This window comes from Lonchura striata, chromosome 5 (genome assembly GCF_046129695.1).
Source record: "Lonchura striata isolate bLonStr1 chromosome 5, bLonStr1.mat, whole genome shotgun sequence".
In the NCBI taxonomy this organism is placed as follows: Eukaryota; Metazoa; Chordata; class Aves; order Passeriformes; family Estrildidae; genus Lonchura; species Lonchura striata.
The window spans coordinates 5,015,448-5,040,153 of record NC_134607.1 but is presented as its reverse complement, the minus strand read 5'-3'; the positions used below and the strand labels follow the sequence as shown (position 1 = coordinate 5,040,153).

Sequence of the window (24,706 nt, the reverse complement as noted above, 5' to 3'; positions counted from 1 at the left end):
GGGGGTCCTGGTGCACAAGTTGACACCCCCCAGCCATGTGCCAGCTGCATCTGGCACTGCATGAGCAAAACAGGGCTCAGAGCAGTGATCGTCCCTCTTCACAGCACTGCCTCAGAATCACAGAATGGTTTGGGTTGGGAGGGACCTTAAAACTAATCCAGTTCCAGCCCCCTGCCATGGGCAGGGACACCTTTAACTATCCCAGGTTGTTCCAAGTCCTGTTCAACCTGGCCTTGGGCACTTCCAGGGGTGAGGCAGCCTCAGCTTCTCTGGGCAACCTGTGCCAGGGCCTCACCACCCTCACAGGGAATAACTTCTTCCCAATATCCCATCTAACCCTGCCCTCTCTCACTTTGGAGCCATTCCCCCTTGTCCTGTCACTTCAGCCCATTGTAAGTAGTCTTTTCCTGTCTTTCCTGAGGGCTCCCTTCAGGTACTGGGGCAATGAGGTCACCCCAAAGCTTCTCTTCTCCGGGCTGAACAATCGCAGTTCTCTCAGCCTTTCTCCATAGTGGAGGTGCTCCATCCCTCTGATCAATGATGTGTCCAGTTCCAGTTAGGAGCACCTTTGTGCAAGGGAGGCACCAGCCCTGTCAGAGCTCACGTGCACTGAGCCTGGCAGTGCCACCAGGCTCCTCAGAGCCACGTGCTGAGCACAGAGCTGGGAGAGCTGGGTCTGTCCAGGCAGGGAAGGGCACACAGGGGAGGGCTGCAGGGCTGCCTGCAGCTGCCCGACCGCACGGTGAGAGGCTGGAGCCCGGCTCCTCTCAGAGCTGCACAGCAATAGAACAAGGGCTGAAAGCCCCAAGTTGGAACAAAGGAAATTCCAGTCAGATACAAGGAAGATCTTTTAACTAGAGCGTTCAAAGGCTGGAAGGGGTGCCCAGAGAGCCTGTGGGTTCTCCATCCTTAGAGGTGTCCGAGATTCAATTCCATATGTGCCTCAGCAACCTGATTAATTAGACCTGCTTTGAACTGGATGCTTTGAACTGGATGCTTTCAGGTTGGACTGGATGCTTTGAGGGGCCCCTTCCAACCGGGATTATTCTGTCATTCTTTGATTCTTTCACAACAAGGACTAAAAAAAACATTGCATACTTGGACAACTGAAAGACCAAAAAGGAGCAACTTAAGTTCCTTAGGTGGAATTAATAATACTGTACATCTGCCCATTCACCTTCTGGGATCAGAGTCAGGGGTTTATGTAATGAATAGCAACCTCAGCATTTTTGTGTATGGCGCTGCCTAAAGGGAAATCACAGCTTTGCTACATTATAACAAAATTCTTACTGATTTCAGGAGGCTCTGAATTCTGCCAGTTTGAATGGACATCACTGCAGGGTTCTGTAAAGTCAGATAATGGTTTTAATCTGGGGAGAAGTTCTGAGTTTTTCCGAAAGTGTGTCACAAAATCAAACTCCTTTAGCATATTTGTTTGAAGCAAACAAACAAACAAAAGGTATTTCTCTCAGCTTTGTACCTGTGTTCCTGGAAGCACAAGTATTTAACTGAGTGACTGAAAAGAAAGAGGGAAAATTGCATGGAAGAAAAGTTTCCCTATGACTACCAAGTAAGAAAGTATTTCCAAGTTTTGGAAAATATTGGCCAGCTCTGACATTTAGACAGCTCGTCTTACAGAGAAAGACTATGTAAAAAATCTGAACTTTATCATATGAGCCTGCTTACACCCTGAAAAAGCCTGGTTTTTACAGCCAGGATAAAACATACAAACTGCAGTATAAACATACAGGTAAGGCATATGTTCCTTTACTGCATTTCTCACAAGGGGGAAGGGGTTTTGATATTGCCTAGGCTGGCTTTATGCAATGGCACTTGGCAGCAGAGCATATAGAGACCCAGTACTGTTATGTTTGGATGATAAAAAATGTCCAGGATACATTTCCTCTTCTTATCTAATTCTGGTAGCCTGTTCTACTTCATAATATTGTTGTATATGCTAGTGATTACAGTATTTTTGATTGTCTGGATTATGTGTGAGTACAGATAATGATAAAGGCACACTGGAGTCTACTTGGCCCATAAAGATTTTATGCAGCTCTGAGGAAAAGTTACTGTTATTAAAGAACCATTTTGGAAACCAAGGTGCTTGTTTCAACAGCCCAGTCTTAATCCTTTCATGGACTTGGTGTGTTGGATGAGTGCAGGCATATATGTAATTATGAATTTTAAATGGTCCACGAATATTTAAGAACAAAAATAATGCCTATGCAGTAGAGGTTGGTTTCTAGAAAATAATGGCTGCAGAACCATTTGGTAATTTTCTATCCTGCCCATCCAAAAGAACAGTCTGGATCTAAGGAGTGTCTGTCACATGTTATTGCCAGTTCCAGTGTTTGGCATTTGTGGTGATTTTATACTAATATTAATAAAATATTTGTGTTTTTCTTCCTCAAATGTTTTAGCCTTCAGAACTTGTTTTCTTGGCAATTTTTCCCTGTAGTCATGAGGGATTTTTACATATATGTAGAGAATCTGATACAATACATTTGTCTAGCATTAAAAAGCAAGAAACATAAATCTTGCAGTTCTGAGGACTGGTAATATTGCTTTTAGGGTTTGGGAAGACTTTTTTCTAATGGAGCACTTACATGCTTGTATGTGAATCCATTACATGATGTACACCATGGTTAGCAACAGCTTTTGTGTGTCATGGCTCAGGTTCCCATACACTCCTGACAGTTTATGCATATTTATGAGATCCATGACATTTTCCTACATCTGCTCTTATCACAGATTTCGTTTCAAAGCAGCACTTCATTGATGTAGTACACTGACACATTTTACATATAATTGCTTTTCATCTGGTTGCATGATTATTTTGTGACACCTAGTGGATAAATTGATACTGGTGCTGATTTAAATTGCCTCTGTTTTTTTATTCTCCTGATAAACGTTCTAGCCTGGAAACTTAATTCACATCACAAACACATAGACTCTCTTGTTCTCTAGCTTTCTTCTCTTTTTTTTTTTACCTCTTTAAGTTTGCTCATGGAATAATTCGCTCATAGACAGGTAAACCATTCTTGAGGAAATACCCAACACCAGTCTTGAGGAAATTCTAAGAATTCAAAAATAATACAAGGTAGTAAACATTTGAAAATGTCATGCTGTTGTTTAGTCAGGCTCCCTACCTGTGCAGTCTGGGATCTTCATACAATAACTTCTTATACTGTATTAACTGTTTTTGAGGTGTGCTTCAAGCATGCAGTTCCATTAAGAACAAAATGTGCACTACATAAAGTTGTAAAAGGCTGCAAGAAGTACTTACTTCCCTATGAGGACTCTTAGAAATATCTGTTCCTTTAGCGTTCTTAGAGAATGAAGTCTGATAAGTAATTAAAATATTCTATACATACAAATTTTTTTTCAGAAGATTTACATCAAGAGTCTAGAAATGCCTTAAATGCATGACCTACATTCACAACCAAGATATATGTTGTGAAATATATTTTAATTTACATGTAATGGATTCTGTGCCTAAAGCTTATTTCTGCAACAGGAAAATATTGAAATACCGTCCACTGTGTTTGCTACAAATGCTGTGAGATAGAAAAACTGGTACTTTTTTCTGGCTCTTAGCTTTTGTGTTGATAAGGGGAAGGGATTCAATTACTTCAGTTGTACCTAGTCTGCTTGCTGTATTTCTCAGTTGTAACTAGTAATGTGCATGTTTCTGTCTTCAGAGAAGGTTTAATCTGCTCCTGGCATGACAGATCTTAAATTCTGGAGTCTGTCATCCCTGAGCAGGTGTAGAACAATAGCTTACATGATAGCCAAGATAGAATTCAGTAGATTTTAAACAGGAGCTAAAAGGAACTGTAAGGTAGATGAATTTTGAGCTAAGAGGTTATGTATTTTTCATATGTGGAGAATTGGAATGGAGTTGTGCACAGGACATGAAGAAATTGATTCTAAAGACCATCTATAAGATTTTAGGTTTCAGCTTCTTACTTCTCAGAGAAGATATGTTGCTTATTTTGACTCCCAAGAGGTTCACAATCAGAAAATGTAATACTGAACTGTGTTTTTAATGCTGACTGACAAGGCACTCTTTCCCTGTGCTTTTCCTGGTTGCTCCTTGTAACAGTTTTCTTGTGATTTCGGTTTATGTAAAATTAGGGCCTGTAGAAACGCCATCATGAATAATGGACACGGAGAGCCGAACACACGTGGAGCTCTGGCAAAGATCTGCTCGCTCCATACCCTTCAGCCCACTCATGAATGTTTAACCGGTGAAAGCTTTAGTCTCAGGGAAACAAACTAGTGTCCATCTATGGAGAGCTCAGTCACCCCAGAAAAGAGAAGGCTGTGTGGAGCTGAGCACACTCAGTGCTGAGCCCCAAGCCTGGAATTCGTGAGGAATTCTCTTGTGCCCGTGAGTGCAGTGTCAGCAGCACTGCCCACTCACCCCAGCTCTCCAAAAGCCTTTGCCCCCCCTCATCATGCAGGCACAGGTGGGAAGAAGGGCCCTTGTGTGCAAATGGCAGCTTTCAGTGCTTCCCCCTTGCTTTTGAAAGACTTGTGTAAAGCTGGGCTAGGTGAGTGTGTGCGTAAGGCTCTTGGCAGTGTCGTTGGAATGCTCTGAATGGAAAATAACTGCTCAGAGCAGAGGCAAAGTCATTGTAACAAAGCACAAGTGTGTGCTTCTGAAATCATAACACAGCTTGAGACAGCATCCCATCCTAGGGTGATAACAAAGCTATTGGAGAGCACAGGGATCTGTGCTGGTGACCAAAGAAAAATAGTCACTAAAAGAAGAGAGGAAGCTCAATAATTGGCAGTTTTGCTAGTGACAGAGTCCTGGAGGTCCCCTGATGGACACAAAAATGCTTAACAGGGCTAGGGACAACATTTGCTTTTGCAAGGAAGCTTGTCAGATCATGTCTATAGCTTCACACCCTCCCCAAGCCCCAAAAGTAACCAGAAATGAACTGCAGCTTGGGTTTGCAATGCCTGTACAAATGCTTTCTCCATGTTAGTGCCTGTGGACTTCCAGGCCTCTGCTGCCTTACTGTCAGGTTGAACCAAGCCCACTGGCTCAACCCCAAATGCAGTCCAGACTCCAGAACATTGCTCTGCAGTAGAAACTAATTTTAGGCTTTTAACAATATTGTAAAACAAACATACTAAACAGAACAGTGATTTCATGCCAGCTTTCCATACGTTATCCACAGTTTCAAATACTGCAGGCTCTGAAGTGATCATCACAAATGGAGCAGTCTGTAAAGGATGGATTTTGCTTGTCTGCCATCATATAAAGCTCTTTCTTCAAGAGCACTCAAGTAACTTTATGCTGTTTGTGGTGATGGCAAATGTAAGGGTGCATTGATGTAAATACAGAATTTTAGTCTAAATCCATTAACACTGGCTTATTTGGAGCTTTGACTTACTCCTGGCTCCCAGACCACTAATTCATTCACTCCTACTTGTCAGCTGATTGATCTCACTAAGGGCTAAAATTTTAAATGAAAGCCTTATAGGAGAAAGGCCAGAAGCCATTTTTATACCAACTATAATTATTGGCATGGCTGCATTCTGCAAAATGAATTTTAGTTTCTTGTTGAGGCTTAACCTGACAGACATTTCCTCTTGGTGCTTAATTAAGTTAGGATTTGCATATACTAGTTTATTGCATGTCTTTTTAAAGAAAAACAATTTTCAAGGACCTGAATCAATTTCAGAGTGAAAATTCAGTTTTCCCAAAAAGGAGTTAGCAGACTGAGATTGGGAATGGCATTTTTTAAGGAAGATGTGACTTTATTCAATTTTTCCTAGCTTCTATAAGGAACTGAAAAAAATATCATTTTCTCACTGGTGTAACATAGGTTAGGTGTGAAACTGTATGAATTGCAGATACTAAAAAGCCAAATCCACTTGACTTAAAATTCAGATGGCTTATATAAGATTTTCTGTGTAGTAAAGGTATTTTCTATCCAAAAAGAATTAAAAATATCTCTCAAATAATTGCTGGTGAGATGGCTGAGTATTTAGCTGGAGAGACAAAACAATGGGATTCTGTTGTCTGCATCATTGGCTGTGCCCCGTTTTTATTTTCACAGGGCTTTAGGGGGAGTGGGAAAGGTGCAGTTTTGGAGAGCTGGACATCACATATCAAGTCAAAGATGAGGGTGATCAGTTTAAGTGTCCAGTTTTGTGTTCAGAGACATTAAGGCAAATCCAGGTGGTGTCAGCTGAGTTAGGTGAGCTCAGCTCTTTCAAGTATAAGGTCCATTGCTCAGCATCCTGAAATTAGTGAATATTTCTGGGGGTTGTCATTAACATTTCATTTTTGTGTGATCTGCATTAATACAATCCTCCCAGGAGCATGGAGATAACTGAGGAATGTTTAGGAAATACTGTAAGTGTTCTATGGCACTTTTACTCTTGGTATCTCCATCTGCCAAGCGAAAATAAACCTGACACATTCTCTTTGTTCTTTTCCTAATTAAAAACAATCCCTAATTTGTCACAGCTTCATCTCCTCTTGCTGGGTTCATTTCCAGATAATTCAGATAATTCACTTTTGCTTTTACACATGAAAGGTAGCAAGAGTACCTGTAAAATTTGTTTTTCATAAGGTGTATCTCACTTACCTGATGGATGTGCCATTTCCACACAGGTTTCACCTCCCCTGGACTCTGGACTTGCCCTGACTTCTGGGCTTTAGGATCTGGGGGTCCTCATCTCTGCCATGGAGTGCTCAGGGATACAGTGGGGGCAAGCACAGCAGCTCAGCTGGGAAGCCAGGAGATGGAAAGATTATGGAAGGAAAACAGGAGATTGATCTTTAAGTCTTACAAAACTAATAGCTTGTAATACACTGAACAGTTCTGTTGTGTCTTTCACAGCTTATTTTTCAGAGAATATATTTCCTTAAATGTTTATTTGCATAAGATCACAAGTACAACATACAAAGCTGCCAGTGCTTAGCCCTGGTTTAATTTCTGTATTTGTGGAGGCTTTGAGACATCAAGTGTTTCATCATTCTCTGGAATACCAGCTTTTGTGGCCTTCTAGCATTCAGACTAGTTCATAACCAAAACACAGAGATAAAGGCAATAAAAAAATAACTATTTTGTCAGTGTAGGTACTGCAGTTTTCCTAAGCAGAAGACATGTTCCCACCTCCAAGAAAAATTAGGGGTATTTTGATGGAAGACGGTCTTTCCCCTAATGCATGTTTAATATTCCAGGCATTTCACAGGTGTATGAAATGCTAACATAACACCTGTAAAACATGTCTGTGGTGGTGCAGTTCACCTTTGGTGCACACGCAGCCCCAGCTCCATGGGTCTGCTGCTTGTCAGACCTCCCTACACCCAGTCATGGAGTTAGGGCAGCTGACATTAAGCACTTCCCATTTTCTGATAACCATTGTAGAACTATTCTGGAAGGTCGTTTCTGTGGAGGAATTTCCTTGGCTTTAGTATGATTCCACACAAGAGTGAGGAAGTTCCTGTGCAGGTCTGCCTGGTAGTCAGGCTACAGTATGGGAGATGGACTTATTTAAGATGGTATGTTTAAATATTGTTACATTCTCTTGCCTTCCCCCCGCCCCATACATGAAATGTTCAGACTTCAGAAACATACAAAAAGTACTGCAGAGCTCAGAGACATTTAGCCAGAGAGTTCTGACTCATTTCACAGCTGCTCCTTTTTCTCAAATACTTGCAAACAGTTCAATAATGACAATGGCTTCACTGAATACCTAAAATAGTCATTGGCCCCTCGATTCTTTTTGATGTGTAAGCTTGCTGCACATCCAAAAGTGTCATTTAGAACTTCTGTGTCTCATAATTGTGCTATATTGGATAATCAGGGCCTTCTTCAAAGCCACTGAGGCCAAGGGAGGGTGTAATGTTGATTGTACTGTTGATCTCAATAGTATGTGAACACTCCCCTTCTTAAAAGTCTCACTGATGAATCTGTGGAAAATGCTTCCCTGCAAAACTGCCTATGGTTTGTACAAAGCAGGACAGCACACGTGACTGTTCCAGCACCGAGGAACCAATGGATGAGCAAATATTCGTCCCCCTTTTGTGCTCATCACGACAGACAGAGGATAAATTTGCTCCCCTGGTTACAGCCCGGCCTTGCTAATGCCCAGGTGAGGATGTGAGCAAGCTGCCGGACACAGCTAATGCTCTGACAGACAGACAGACACTTGTGCAGAGGAGGAGCCCTCCTGAACTGAACCTTAGAAAATCCTGTGCATCTCCTCTGAATGGAGGAGGCTGTGGAGGTCTGGTCCTGTGAGTTTTTCCCATTGTACCTGCCTAAGTTTTGGCACAATCTGGCCTGTATTATTAAATTACAGGAAAGTTTCACAACTGGGGAAAGAGCTGTTGTTTGCCATTTTAGAAGCAACTGTATTTCAGTAATGAGTGAGATTGCAGTACATGTGTTCCACAGGAGTCACAACATCTGTATTTGTAGAGTGTTTTTGCTTCTTGAAGCTTGCATGCTATATAAAGGCAGTGTGTCATTTTTGTTATATTTAGTTAAAAATATATTTTAAAATACACTGTGTGGAGTTTATCATACATAAATCCAAGGAAACTGAACCATTCAATCCTCTAAGTAATCTCTACCTGAAATCTCTAGGAAAGTTACCTGCTGCAATACTGCTTTGCCACAGTCCTGCCCCAGAAGAAGGGTGTGGCAGTTCTGCTTGATCCAAGCCCTGCTGAATTTGGTCAGGAGGTTTCCCTTGGCTGCAGTGTCCACCTTGGTATCCTCAGCCATTTTCCCCACATGCTCTTCCTGAAGATGTTGGTGACATTTCTAATAGTGAAAAAACAGTCTGTAGGAGCAGAGCATCACTTGGGAAGCCACAAGTTCATCACTGCATGCAGAGAGATGGGAAACTGCTGGTCTGGCGTGCATCCAGACCCCAGGCCATGCTGGGGAAGGTGCCTGCCTCAGAAGGCCTCCAAGCCCTCTTCTTCCCTGGTAATCCAAGAGAACACAGCCGGGGCATTTCCTTCTTCCTGGGAGCCAGGGAGGCTTAGCCTTTGTAAATCCTCACGAGTTTTGGGGTGAAGGTACCTTGAAATCACAAAATGCTTGTTCTGTGCTGTCCCAGTCTGTCCATTAGTAAGGTTTTAGTGATACAACCCTGCTTTAAAACTGTCTGTTTTCCTGTAACATCACAGGAATAGCAGACTTGGCCCCCTGCCTTTTGAAAAGTAACTGCTGAGGTACTTGTTAACATCAGTTCCAAGACATTTTTCTGTGAGAGCTGGAATATGGAAATGTCATATTTTTCCTAGTACTAAACAATTGTTAAACTAGAAACTAGAAACGTAACTCTTGCCAGATAGCTATTTCTTGTGCCTGTCGTCTTTGTAGAAGGAAAATGAACATGCATTTTTCTTTCATTAAGTATTTTAAAGTTCATCCATGTTTGGTGATCCAGTCAATTAAAAAAATATGGGTAGCTTGTGAGAGCAGAAGACTAATTAATTTTAGGTGTTGGATAAAGCACATTCCTTTCCATTTTTGTTTGCTAATGAATATTACTAATACCCATAATAACAGATCTTATAGAAAATAGTGTTACACAGAGTTTATGGTACTTTACAAATAATTATCTCAATATCATTATGAATTAAAAAACTACTATTGTGCGAAAATGTTCATTAAGGCAACATTATATCAGCACAGCACCTAGAGAAAATACTCTCTAATATCATTATCATAGAAAATAAGAGCATCTTTTAGAAATGGTTAATTCAAATTCACCATTTTTTCAACAGGGATGAACATTTTCCAGTATCCCACCTAGTATTGCTCCTAAAAGTGTAAGAAGTGAAGTCCAGATATATTAAAGACAGCCACTGTAAATGCTAGAACATACTCCAGAATGTTGCTTTTATTTCGATATATATTTCTGTCTCATAGAGTCACTGAGATCAGCTGTAATGCAGGTTCTTCATCCAAAATTTCCCTGTCATTGGAGTTGGATGGGCCTGTGGGATAGTTTGGGGTTTTCACTACTGTGAATGTATCCTTTTAGAGCCATACTGGTTCTTTGAACTGGTTTCACTGGATCATCCAGCATAAAGAGTTGCTGTTCTGAAAGGCTACATTGTTTTTATACTTCCACTATGAAGTAGATGCTTACAAAAAGTCACACTTTGAAGTCACACAATACTCAGCTTTCCTCCAATTATATTATGTAACGCTGTTCTATTGATAAAAGCACAGGGTTTATTTTACACAGAAAACACTTTCTGGGAGGTGACTATGCAACACATCCAGCCCTGCTGAAACTGCACAAAAGTTTAGCTCCACTTCACATTCTCAGCTCTGAGGAAAAATACTGAGATCTCTGATTACACCCATAAAGAACTTGTTCTTTTTAAATGTCTTGTCTAAAAAGCAGAGGTACAGGGTAGGGTTTTTTTTTTTCAGAGGATTATTGGGAGAGTAATTGACCATGCCAAAAAGCTGGTACTCAGAAAATTCTGAGATTTAAAACCCATAAGTACATAGAGAAGACTATCAGGCTTTCTGCTGGAGAGCTTTCCTGAGGGGTTCTTTATAGACCTTAGGAGTAGCTTCTGGTACCAGTTTGGAGGGGTTTTGCACTGATGAAGTGTTGAAGACTCTCAAGGTATTCCTTCAGTATGGTATTGAAAGAACGTCACCCTGTTTGGTCTGCAAGGGCTTTGAGGTTCCAAGAAGTGAAATGCAGGGCTGGACAGTGTTTCCTTCCTTGCAGTGATCTCAGCATGGTCAGAGTTTCACCTGTCCTGTTCTGTCCAGCAAATGGCACCATATGCAGCTAACAGCAACCAGTTACGTCTTTGGATGTGGTCTCAGCCCACTACAGTAAAATTATCTTTAATATTGATGGCATAACATTGTCCTTTATAGATAAACGCATTGATATCCAATTTGATCAGATACCTGCATTCTCCTTCCTTCTCTGCTTTGTTTAGAAGTGTTTGTTCCTTGAAGGTGAAGTACCTGATAGCTCTCTCTGCCTGTCTCTGCAATGCTCCTAATAGTCAAGTCAATCTAATAAAAAATTATTCTCTTTTCACTATACTTTTCTCTTGCCTGTCTCTTTGAGTCGAAGTTCCCATAGGCTGTGGTAACAGGTAAATGGGAAAGCTGGTGCTGTGCATGGTTCTCCTGGAGAAAGAAGCTGCTCTCTGCTTTGCACATGCTCTCACCCACCTTGTAGATGTTTCAGTGTGCAGTGAAATGCAATTGAGATATGTGTGTTTTGTCTTGCTCCTCTCTTTTCAGATCCCCACAGTGGTGATGCTGAAAGCCAGGGCAGATGGTTTCCGTCACCCTGCAGTGTGACTGACCTCAGGGTGAGACTTGCTGGGTGAAACAACTCTCCTTGATCCGTGTGGGGCTGATGGATGCAGCATTTATTGCACTCTTTAATTAACTAGCAAAAAGTTAGTTCACTGATTAAGGTAGGGTGTTTGTTTTAAAAGTTTGCTTGTTTATTAAAACAGTGTTTATATTAGAATATAGACTAATATCTCAGTTATTCCCCCTTCTTTATATCCACCCTGAATAGGAAGTGTTGTTAGCTATCAAGCCAGGTGGCAGGGAATAACAACCCCCTCAAACTTGAGCATAAGTTTAAGGCTGCAGAAGCTGATGCTGTAGTGGCAGTTCTACTAATCCCCCTAGCCAAGGCCTGATACAAGGTGTGGTACAGTGGGATGTGTTTGATTTGGTCATCAATTCAGAGCTGGGTTACTGCTCAGTTAGGAGTATTGCTGAGTAGGCCACAATTCCTCACAGTCTTGCCAAATTCATTGCTCAGTCTTTGGGGTTTACCTATGCAGAATTTGGGAAATTCACTTAGAGAACCTCAGTTCTTCCCCATTAGGGTATGGAGAAGTATCTGGAAGCATGTTAAACAATCCCTCTAATTCAGCATCCATTCTAAGTCATAGTGATGCCTTTACCGAAGTGACAGACTGGTTTGATAAAGTACAGTCATGTAGGAGCTGGAAGTACACAAGTGCAATTATTAAAAATGAATGCTGTATCCTGTTTCCCTTGTGTATCTTGTCACTGACATGACTTCACAAATTGCAAATCTATTAAACATTCCAAACACAGAACTGGAGCTCATTAAGCAGAACATTGACTGGTATATAGCAAACTGTTTCAAATTCAAGATTGTTAACATTTGTCTCCAGACAAATTTTGTCTTCTAGGTTGTCACTAAGCAATTCAGCTGTCTGGGAATACAGCCTGTGCTTCCTGTGATCAGAATGTGACTGTCCTTTGGGGTGAGGTAGTAGGTTGTATAGTTTTAGGGCTATGCCCTGCCTGTCAGATAACTATACAATCTACTGTCTTTCCTGAAGTGGCTGTGATGTCAGCGCTGGATGTCTCCAAAAGACAACACAGATATTTTTTCAACTGTACCATTCTCTGGCTCTGTCTAAGTGTTTGGTTCTTGTACTCAAATGTCCTTTCAGTGTTTAGATTCCTGTATTTCCCATTCGGGCTCAAAAGCCATTTCCTTCTGGCATTTTTGGAGAGCAGGTGGGGTGTGAGTGAGAGGACACAGAGGTACAACGCAGTCCGCAGTGGATTTGCTCACGCACAGCTGTCTGGGACTGCCATGGGAGTGGCCACTTGGAAACAGCTGATCCATCTCTCCTTTGTTTTGTGGCATCTGTGTTCATATTAAACATTAAATGGTACTTTTGATTCAGCAGCTGTTTAAATCCACTTGGTGTAGGCTGTTTGAGAAACTCCAAAGGGATGACCTGGACAAAACCCTAAGAGGATGTTTTCCCAGTCAGTCACGTTCTGCCCTGAAAATGGTAAATTCTTGAACCCTAAGTAAGAGGTCTCTTCAGTCAGTTTTGGGCACTGATTTAACTTGCTTTTTTATTACATACTGCTAGTTTGGGAGGGACAGCGTTTGCCACTGGAGTTCTCCTGTCTCTGCAGTCCCTCCACCAGTTCTGTCTGACTCCCAGGTACAGCTGTGGGGAAGGGCTGAGGTCATACATGGCCTTTCTAAGGCTAAGAAATGTGTGGGCTGGAGAGTGATAAGGTAATTTACTTACAAATGGTGAAATGTTTCCTTCAGAAGATGCACGTGATGCTCTAACAGGATGAGGTAGTAGGTTGTGTGGTTTCAGGGTAGTGATTTTGCCCCAATCAGGAGATAACTATACAACCTACTGCCTTCCCTGATAGGCAGCATAACAACCTCAGTGTCTTAATTCACAGAGAACCAAGAGCTAAAATACAGTCCTGAGATACACTTCTAGGACCAGCAAAGTAAGTCTAGATACAATTGTTGCTATCCTGTCCCTAATACCTCTAAATTTAGATTTTAAGTGTAGATTTTTGATAACTGCCTGCAAAATAATTACTATTTTTAAAGTCTTTATCATGAAAAATTGAATTAAAGAAGTTGGTTTTTTTTTATTTCAAAGTTTCCCTGCTCTTGATCTGTTTCATTTTTTGTTCGAGTGGGATGAAGTTACTGGGGGAAGCTATTCCAAAAATGCTGCAAATTTGCATTGGGGAAGTTTGTATTTCCTTGACATCTAAGTTTGAGTGCAACAAATTTTACTCTGGTTTAGTTCAATACCCTGGTTTAGTTCAATCTTACCTCTCCCTCAGGAATTTTGCAGTGTTTTACAAAGAGTACTGGGTTAAGTCACACAACATTCTTCAGCAGGTAAGGTTACATTGCAAGGGAAAAGCTGTAGCAATGAAAATCAAGAATGAGAATTAAAAAACCAAAACCAGACATCCTATTTAGTCCCTCAGTTTCTCATAACAGGCTCATTTAATGATGTTTGGTGCCCCAAAAGAATTCTCTGCTATCTGAAAAATACTATTTGCATCTGGAAAACTACAGACAAAAAATGTTTGGTCATTAAAAATATTTTGAGAATATGAACTCTAGAGCCTCACAAGAAAAATGGGTGGAATAAAGGGAATTGAACAACAAGGTGCTGAGTTTGGTTGTAGACATAGAAATTGTTTTCCCACGTGCAAAATACACCCAAAAATAGGAGTCCTGTAAACCTTAAGATTGCCTTGAGACCAGAGGTATCAGACTGGTTTTGTATAACCATTAATGTATATTTTGTTTATACTGTAGACTGGAGTCAAAACTGAAGGTAGTTGTAAACCTGTGTTTCTGTCTGCCCTGCTACACAAAGGCAAGCCTGCCTTCCCTGAGAAGCTTTTCCCTCATCTCTAGCTGGGAGAGCTGTGACATGCACAGCAAAAGCAAATGAAATAACTCATGATACAGGCAGAAGCTAAAGTGGGTATTTTATTGCCTGTCTGGTCCAAAAATACCATACATTATCTGGAGTCAGGTGGTATTTGAGGTTATTCAACACCTGGAAACAGGGCCTTTTGTTCACACCTTTAATTTTTGAAAGGCTTTTTGACTGGGGTTCATAGAGACATATAAAGGCTGTCTGTACAGGAGGAAATGTTGGTACATGTCTGAAATGCCCACAAGAGAACGGGCAATACTGTTGCTGGTTTTAATCTCCATTTCTCTGGTTGTACATCTCTTAATGCAGCACTGCAGGTCCTGAGCTCTTTCTTGCAGTCTCAGGGCTGCAGTGTGAGACAAGCTGGGGCAGTGATTGCTTTGTGTGAAACCTAAAGCATCCTGCTGCTCTCCAGGATGCAGAACAGTCTGGATAGCACAGTCTTGCATCATGTAAATAATGGTGTTAACAGAGGAAAAATGCTGTCCATGTTCTACAGCAGCCTGCTAGATCTCAACTCTGAAGTAGTTTTCAAATCTTCTGGCTCTGCCTGGGTCAGCATTTTGCTCTTGGTAATGAGCTGTGAGTTTTCAGATTCAAGTCATTCTGGCAATGCCATTAAAATAAAGGGCCAAAAATATCCATAGTGTTCTCCTCTCTAGAATCACTGTAAATGCAAAACCATGTGCCTGTACTTGGCAGCTTGTGAGCCTGCAGATAATCAGGGGTGTCCTTAGCAGTGGCTGTCATTACAGCTAATGTCACTCCACCAGAACCATGAAAGCACAACTCAGGGGTACTGAGTATTTTCCAGAACTGCAGACTGAAAATTGTTTGTATCCAAATGTAAGCAGCAGCTTGGCCTGCTGGAATCACAAGGGCAGAAAAGCTGGGGTTTTTTTAAAAAAAACTCCAGTCAGTATTACCACTTCTTGAGGTGACATGCTGTTTGTTGCACACATCAGGTATGAGGAAAGAGCTTAATCATGAGTACACATAACATCACATATGATGAAATGTGAGAAATGTGTGTCATGGCATATGCTTCTATACAGTGTGTATCCACTTGGACATCTCTCTTTGATTTAGTGTGCCAGCAAGTATTCATTGACAAGCAGAAGCTTAATACATCTTGCTGGAACAAAGGTTGTACATTTGCATATAACAGGCCAGGTAAAAATTGGTGGGAATCCTCTGAGGCCAGGATTTCAGTTATTAGCTTCCCTTCTGTGTCCTGGAGAAAGTGCATGGTATTTTGAGAGAAGGTACAAAGAAGACCTTAAGCAGCTCTCTGACATTGAAGCCACCACTGAGCTTTGGATCTCCACTGTGGATGTGTGAAGTGTTCTGCCTCTTCTACCTTTTCAAGGCTTTTACAGTTTTGTTGGGTTTCTAAACATGAACGAACCTCCTTATTCCTGAAACCAGTTACCCAGTGTAAAAGTTTTTACTAAATTTGGCAAAACACTAAAGCAAAGATAGACATTTGCAGATGACCCCAGTAAGTGCACTGATGACATGAACATGCAGCTATGCACCTATGAAGACCCTCTGGGGGAAGAACCTTTCCCTGATATCCAGTCTGACCCTCCCCTGACCCAGCTGCAGCCACTCCCTCGGGTCCTGCCCCTGGTCACTGAGAGCAGAGATTGGAGTTGCTCTTCAGGAGGAAGCTGCAGACTGCCATGAGGTCCCCCCTAATCTGCTTTTCTCCAGAAAAGTGCCCTCTGCCACTCCTCACATGTGCCCTCCAGATCCTTTACCATCCTTGTGCCCCTCCTTTGGATGCTGTCTAAGAGCTTTAGCTCTTTCTTATTGTGGTGGCCCAAACTGCCAAGCCCTAAGAGCAGCACAATATGCTTGAATGACAGGAACATTAACAAAACATTTCAAAGCTATATTGGCATTGTTCTGATCCATGTGACTCATGGATGGTTTTCCATGAAGGCATCCAGGTATTAACTTCCATTACAAAAACTGGGAGATGAGAGCCTGGGAAGATGTCTGTGAAGATATGGGATTCAGTGACATTCATGCTCAGATTTCACAAAAAAATCAGCACCAGCACTGCTTAACAAAGCAAGACAAAGGTATCAAAAACCTAGGCCAAAATATCCACTGGTTTTCAAATAAGTCTGTGTTCCTAAGTCGCATGGACGCTTTCAATTGTTCTACAATTAAAAGTAATGAGCACCAGTCATGCTAAGCACTTGATGGTATAAAGACTTGCTTGGTTGTGGGACAGTGTTTATGCCTAGTCTTCAACACAAATCAAATCCTAACAAGGAACCTGCTTAAGAGACAGTTGCAAATGAGTTCCCTGATGTGTCTTATGTTCATGTTCCAGAGATTCTTGCTCCAGGTTTTCCCTGTCCAGCTTGCTTATACAAATGTAAACAATAATATTTCCATTCTCAAGGACCCTAAGTGAGATTTTATTAAAGAAACAACGTGTGTTAAGGTTTCTCAATCAGCTGAAAGTTAGCAGCAGTTTACACATTAATATCTGGTGTTAATTAACACTTGGAAGAGAGTGAGAAACACTTGATGCACTTTGAATAACACAAATAAAAGTACCTCTCTTAGATGGTTCTTAATGTAAACATCTAAACTGAAAATAAAATTGTTCCTGATACGATAAATTGGCATTTCTCTTTTGGGAATAAAAGCCAGTTTAACCCTTCCTTTACACAGTAAGACAGATCCTTTGAACACCTTGCTTTTGGTGACAAAAATGTCTCACTTGTGGTGAAATTATGAAAACATATTTCACTGCACTCAGGGATCTGGGAGGTTTCAGACCAGTCTCGGACTTTACAGTCCTTCATGAGCAGATTATTCCCGTGTGGAAGGATACACTCCTCTCTGGCTTCAGCCCGGATTTGGTACTGTGTTTCTCACATCTGGTAAAAAGCTACCCTGCAAACTTGACAAATGATAGTGTAGCAGTGACTATTTGAAAATCAGATGGGGAATCCCACAGGTCCTATTTTTATTTAGGCTTGGCATGCTGGCTCATTCCAGTGACCTCCACTGAGGTTTGGCATAGGATACTCATGGTTGCAACATACTTTTTTCCTCCTTTTTATTCAACTTTTTCATCCAAAGTTGCAACATGGCCACAACTTTGGTTGTATTTTCTTTTTCTCCCCTCTTTTTTGCTTTTTACCGTGGGTAGAATAAAATTATTGATAGTCCAAGATTCAATAATTTACCTCTTATTCCTGCATCTTAGTAAAACTTAGAGTCTGAGTTTGGTAGTTCAAATGGACAAATGTGTTCCCATTTCATTCCCCTTTGTAATTCATCTTTTCCAAAATGTAGTAAGTTTTAACCGTAACACAAAGAAACTTCATAAAAATATTACATCTATCATATTACACTAGCTGGCAGAAAAAAAACAAAAATTTATTCACCTTTTTTTTTTTTTTTTTAACTTGAGCAAAATTATTATTAGGAAAGTCTCCCTTGGAAAGCTTCCACAGTTTCAAAGTTTTTTCCCACTAGAGCAAAGAAAAAGAGATTTTACTGTCTAGAATATGGTAGCATATCCCTAGCTCCAGCTCTTCCCAAATTTCCACTGGAGGAGCTACATCTCCGTGGGTTTGAGTGAGAGTGTAGGCACACACCCTAAACCATCCATCACTCACATACAGCTGTGGAAGGCTCACGATGTTGGTGGAGCTTTCCCTGACCCAGAGCATGTCTGCGGCTGGGACATGAGTGGCTTGGCCACAGGTGAGCCCAGCCAGGTGTGGTGTTTGATTTCCCCAGGTGATGCCAGGTGGAGGCAAACCTGGACACATGTGAGCAGCGGCCAGGGCCTGCTCCCACCAAAGCCAGGTAGGTGCACTTCTCCCCAAAGAGTATTTGAAGTAGTTTGATCACTGTTCAAGTCTGGAGACATCAGAACCCTTTATTTTTGAGGCAGTTGTGCTCACCTCAGCCCAAGGGCAGATGGGCTCCAGTGGCAGGGGCCAGGCTGCAGCTGCCTTCCCAGCCTTGCCCCCAGTTCTCCCATCTAAGGCCTTTCCAAACTGATTTACAGCTCCCTCTGAGTGCCTGGGATGGAATTAGAGCGCCTTGGATTACATGGTGCCTTCCCTGTTATTCTTGCTGCACGACACAGATTTATGATGGCTTTTAAGCCAGGCAGCACGTAAAGAAATATGATCTTAACAAAATATAGAAGGGACCAATGGAGGTCAAAGTGTGGGAGCTGAACACTACGTGGTGATCCAGGATTTCCTTTTATTTACTGCTCTCACCTTTTCAGTCTCAAGTGGATTTGGGCTGTCTCAGACAGCCCTACCCCACATAATCCTCTGAGCCCAGAGACCTTGCCATCAGCGGATGTCTTTTGTTATGATTTAGCACATGTAGGAAATCCCAAAATGCAGCTAGTGAATTGAGTTTTAGACACAGTGCCAGAAAGACACACAGCATCAGGGTAGGTAGGAACCCCACATTCATCCAGGCAGGCTTTCTGTCTCCTGACATTTCTTGCTGTGGCAGCAGCTGAGGGTTTTCCAGGTCAGTGGTGTCATGCAGAGCTCCTCTGTTTTCAGTGCTGGAGGAGAATCATTTGTGAGAGTGCTTCATGGAGACATGGGGCAAAAGCTGTGCCTGATTCCATGCTAGGACTGTGGGACAAGGAAAATGCAGCTCTACTTTATAGCTTTATTTACAGATACTAATCAATTATTCCTAAAGTGTAGCACATAAGAAAAAAAAAGGCCTTGTCCTTAGCCTGCAGAGGGACAATGTGAGACCTGCAGCAGGTGCAAGGTATCTCAAGCACAAGGGTAGAGCTGCATGGAGTCACCTGCAGGACCACAGCCTGCCTTAAACTCTGCCTCAAACTGCAGAGTGAAACAGCTGGCAAGGGAGAGGGAACCTGTAATTACAGCCAACAACTGACTCCTGAGCCAGTGACTACTACTGAGAGCCTGGTCTTGAACTAGAGGTGAAGAACAGGAGCTTTTTCTCTCTGGGGTGAGCACTGTAATCCCCTCCAGCTACAGGATCATTCTCTCCATGAGTAAAACAAGGTCCAGTATGCTCCCTTTCATTCAGATTTATCATTATCTCTCCATGTGAGGAAAGGAATTTATCTCTCTTCTAGCCTAGGGCTGTAGCAAGGTTCCTATGGTTGGGTTTACCTGGGGGGGATGCTGGTGGTCTGTTTCTTTTTGGAAGTCACACAGCAGTTTGTGTAATAGTTCACCTGCTCTTCTAAGCTTCCAGAGCAACATCCTCTCCAGTCTCCAGCTGCTTGTGGCTGCTCGCACTGTAAGCCCTTTCTAGAGCAATGCGAGTTGAACCAGACTGGTCCCCAGATGTTCTTTGGGAACTTCACAGGCCAGGAGTCCACATCTGAAGCATCTTTTTTTTAGAAGCCTGGTCTCTTGTGAGATGGAAGGCACACATCAGCACTGACAGTTACCACAAAATTGCCTCCTCTTAATCAATTTCACAGGTGGCTCACATTTAACACAGAATATGGTTAAAACAAATAAACTAGTTGCTGGAAATAATTTGCAAGGGGTTTGTTGCTTTGTCAATCACCCATTGGTGTTGCCATTTCTTTCCCAGGTGTGGTTCTTCAGAGCCTGGGCTTTGCCTGAGAAGCTCTCAGCTATGGGTGTTCTCCTGAGATTCCAGGTCCCCTCCAAAGAGGCATCCCACGAAGGGTGAGTGATGTCACTTTTCCAGAAGGAGAGATGTGTAGCCTTGGGATCCTCATGTTCCCCAGCTCTCTATTTTTGATCTGATTACTGAATTTCTCATGCTTATTTCCTCATAGTATGTGCTGTTTATCATGACATCAAAACCAATGTCTCTGGGAAACACTGACACTGCTGCACATGTTTAAGTGTAGCACCTAAATCAGTCAGTTCTTGTGTATTTTGAATAAGTGGTATCACTGATAATTTGACATACGGCAAGACCTGGTACAATACAAACATGCAACCTCCTTTTTCCTCACTGTAGTTTTGATGACTCCCTTCCTGACTCCCTGGAGCTGGGGGGCCAAAAGTGGGCATTAAATTCCAGATTTATCCTAACAAGTCCTGAGTAGCTGTGGCCTGATCAGTATGTTAATGCAGATAGTGGAATAAAAGGATAAAAAATTCTAAAATTCAGCTTCAATATACAGAATTATTTTTTCCCATACCAAAACAAGTTTAGAAACAGAGATTAACTCTCTTCTATTGCATGGCTCTTATACAAAGATGAGACCTCAAAAAAAAAAAAAAAAAGAAAAAAGGCAGTGAGAAATTAGTATTAGTTCAAATCATATAACAAATCCCAATATTTGAAGCATAGTAAAATTTTGTAAAACACAAAATTTCATGGACATTCTGAGGAGAAAATTCTACCTAACTCTTTTTGCATTCCTTTTGGTTGAATGATAGAGTCAGTGTGCTAAAGTATTTATTTGTTTATCTGTTTTAAGTTTGCATTGCCTAATGTACAGGAGATCCTGGAGGCAGAATGAGGCCTGGATGTGGACTAATGAGTTGGTGATTGTAATTAATGCCTTGAATGCTAAACTGAGTCCAGCCTGATTCTAAAGCAGATTTTTAGTGGGCTAAAGGTGCTGCCAGCCAAGCTAAGAATGAAACCCTCATGGTGATACTTGTCCATTCTCTCTTAAAGGAGAAGGGAATCCTGAGAATAGAAAATTAGAAGCAGAAGGAAGGAAAGGCACAGGGAATGATTCAACGTGTGATAGAAATTCAACTGAGATTGTAGATGTGCAACATGATCATGTTGGAAAAATAATTAGTTGAGCTGGGGCAAAGTGAACCTCTAGTGAAAGAGTTGGCTTAGTTAGTAAGAAGATAGAAATCTGATGCTGAAGAGAGTCTGAAGCTGAGCCTGATCAATCTGATTTGATTTTTTCAACATACAAATTCCTCCTGCTCAGTGGGGCATCTTCTAGTTAACAGAGTATAACTGTTATAACATTGGCTTAAAATAACTCCACTTGAATTGGTCTGCAAAGTGAGAGTTTGTCTCAAGCAGTATCTGAACTCTTAATAGTGTGAGATTCTGCAAACCAAGCAGAAGGATCTGTAATTCAATATTCAGCACCTGTCAAAGCTTTTCAGTTCCTTATGTGAAAGAGCCAGTCATGGAAAACAGTCGGGGGAAAAGAGGTTTCAGAAACACAGTTTCTGACTTGCAGGTGTAAACATCCACAGGAGGTGGAGGTACAACGGAACTGGCAGGGAGGAACTGGGAGAAACAAGGGGAAGCTGCTCAGAGGATCATGTTTCAGCACTGCCAGGACTGTTGGTGTGTCTATTAAAGATGGCAAGAAAGAAAAATTAAATACTAGATTAATATAAATCATCAAGTTGAAATAAACTTGATCTGGATCTGAAGAGAAGCTGGAGAATGATCAGGAACTGCAGCAGGGATGGATGGATGAATGTGGAAGTGTTATATTTACAGATGCATCCCAACTACAAAACAAACTCTTCAGCGTCCAAACATTGGGAATCTGGGGTAGAGCTTCAGTTGTCAGATTTGTCTGAGAATCTGCGAGATGCACATGAAGCTCCCTGGCAAAAGGTAGAAACTGAGGCATCTAGAATATAAGAAAGTTCTGTTTAATAAAGTCTCTAAAGAAGCAGTACAAATTATAAAGAACAGCATTGAAACATTAGCTGAGACTTGCAAATCCCCAGTATGATTCTGCCTTAACATCTTCCTTCCTCACTTGCTACTTATTTAACAAGTTTTCCATGTACAATAGTGCCTTTATACAAAGTTTTGATTCTTTTGCAGCAAGTGTTACTGACTTAATATAAAGATGCTCTTTGATAGAAGTTACTTTCCCTTTCAGCAGTTCTGTTTTGACTTTGTGCTCCTTTCCCCCCAAAATCTGAGTTACAAAACTACTTCCTTCAGTCCCCAGTGGAGGCTAGTTTGTATTGGCTTTGATGTGAGCAGTTTTAGCTGCTTGGTTTAGTTTTATCCTTTCACATTTAATTTTAACCCTTTAAGGGTTTATTCAATAATAATTTCTCTGCACGAAATCTTAAAAGGCACAGTGAGATGCTCATGGTAAAAATGCATAACAAGTCTGGTTGGGGGAAAATGTTATAGAATAGATGTCCTCCTACAGTGTCTGGGTAAATCAGGAAACCCACATGTAATGTTCAGAAATATGAGATGGATAGGTAAAGTCACTGGCCAGCTGGCTGCCACTGATCAGAAATGTCCTAAGCAGCAAGGAAGTATAAAAAACTCAATTGCTTTGGCTCATACTAACAGAGAGAAACTGCAGCAGCAAGGAACTTGCAAAAGGAAATTACAAGCTGTCAAGATTCCTTAAAGGATCCTTCCAGTATTTCAAATTTTCTTTTACTTTGGATACAGATGTCAGTGTTTATAGATCCCAAAATTACTGCCATAAGAAAGAGTGGAAGGCCATTACTATAAAAATTTAAATTTTCTAGAAGCACAGCATCAGTTGAGACTTGAGAATGATTTTGCTGCTCTTGCTTGGGGAACAATAAACTACAATACACCTCAAACATAAAGAGTTGGAGTGGGGATAGGAAAGATGGAAGCAATTGCTTTACCTCAAAATAGCTAAAAAAGGCAAATATTAGCTGTAGAGGAAAATATCTTATTTCAGCATATAAGCAAAAGCCTTCCCTGAAGTTATAATCTCTGCCTTGCTACCAGCCAGATGTTCTCCATAAAGGAAAATTAACTAACTCTTCAAGTATCACAGGTATATGAAAAGCCACTAATTTTATACTGGCTGATTAAGTTAAAATCATTCCACAAAGTCACTGTAATTTAACTCATCAATGCTCTAAACTGGCTGGTATGAGTAGGAGTACCAGTGCCAGATAAAACCCAGGAAGAAGGGTGGAGATACTGAGTTTCTGTGCTTATAAACCCAGCCCCAGCCCACCAGCAGGAGTAGCTTCTGGGGCTGGTCACCACGTACAGGCTTTTTACTCTCCCTTATACAGTGCAGAGCAACAGGTGATGATGTTTTAGGTTTCATTGGAAGCATTTATGGAGAGAAACTACATTGGGCCTGAATATGACAATGAAAAACAGCACAATGTCTCTGTGGGTGAGAACACGTGGAAGAAAGTACAGTTTGGTGAAGTGCAGTAACGTGTCAGCTTTTTCTGGGAAGGCTGCAAAAATATGTAAAATGCAAACAATAAGAACAGTATATTAATTTGCTTAACAGACAACATAAAGCCACATGAGACAGGCAACCCAGAAAGGCTGATTTAGTGCAAGGATGGAGATTTGACAGCCTGTGTAGGAAGAAAGAGCCTCTCAAATTGTGGTGGGGTTTTTTTGTGAAAAGCTGTGCATAGAGGAGGTTCCCAGAAGTGGCTGAACCAAAGCGTTTGGAAATTTGTCTTTGAGGGGATGCCCCTTTGGCCTGAGTGTGTGTGGGCACCTGGCTCAAGATGCCTCCCCTGGTCCCACGTAGTGTTTTGAGATATGGGTGAGATGTCATTGCTGTGTCTTTCAGTGGGACATGTGTGTGTGCTCTACCCACCCTGCAGGGTTTGGGGCTGCTTGTGACAGGAAGCTCAAACCCCTCTGGACTCACACCACCTCTTTGTACATCCCTAAAACAACTCCAAATACTCCTGCAACCGCCAGGATTGCTCAGTGTTACCTTGCCAGTAACACAAAAGGTGCATCCTCATCGACTTAAACTTGTGCTCCAATCAGTATAAATATTTGTTAATCCAGGGCCCTTTCAGAGCTGTGTTACAGCTTTACCTGTGATTCTCATTGGGCAGAACTGCAGTTTGTACCTGCAGTAACATCTGAACCCCTCATTTTCCTGGAACATCTGTTTACAGCTGGAGAGGAGGGCAGGAGATGAACACTTACTGACATTACTGTGCAGCTAAAACACACTTCTGGCTCTGAATGACAGTCCTCTGCCAGCATGGCCTCTGGACTATGGGGCATGGGCTTTATCACATGCCACAGTTAGCTGCAAATTAATAGAGAAAATAATACTTTTTGTCCTGTAAACCACATTAGCCACAGAATTGCTCATTATTTCTTTCTTCAACTGCTTTTCTGGTTCAGTTCCAGCTCAGCTCTGCCTCAGCAGAATCCCAGCCAGGCTGAATATGAATTTCAGCTGAACCAGAATCTCTGCTTGTTCAATGTTCCTTTCTTGTTATGATACACAAATTAACTAGGAACCAGAACTCAATTAAGACTGATGAGTACAAGGATTATTTTTTTGCTCTCACAGCCGTATCTGTTCCAGCTTCTAGGTCTTCCTGTCTATAGCAGCAAGAATGAGGGATGAGCATAGCATGTATTCTATGTCAGCAAGTTACATCAGAAAGAGAGTAAGCAACCCCTGCAAGCACCTCCTACAAATCTAAGAAATGGATTTACCCATACCAGAGGCCTGTCTAG

At 41.6% G+C, this 24,706-nt stretch overlaps 1 protein-coding gene across 16 annotated transcripts in view; it reads left to right on the top strand.

Annotated features, from left to right (window-relative positions):
- The window catches only part of LOC144246307 (uncharacterized), a 304,135-nt gene that overhangs the window by 267,589 nt on the left and 11,840 nt on the right, over positions 1-24,706 (top strand). For all 16 annotated transcript variants that reach the window (XR_013339981.1, XR_013339982.1, XR_013339983.1 and 13 more), the window contains one exon: positions 19,859-19,956. Coding sequence is in view for 13 of the 16 variants with exons in the window: in XM_077783235.1 (XP_077639361.1) it covers positions 19,859-19,956 (98 nt within the window). In the remaining 3 variants the exon portion in view is untranslated. The remainder of the gene's footprint in view (positions 1-19,858; positions 19,957-24,706) is intronic.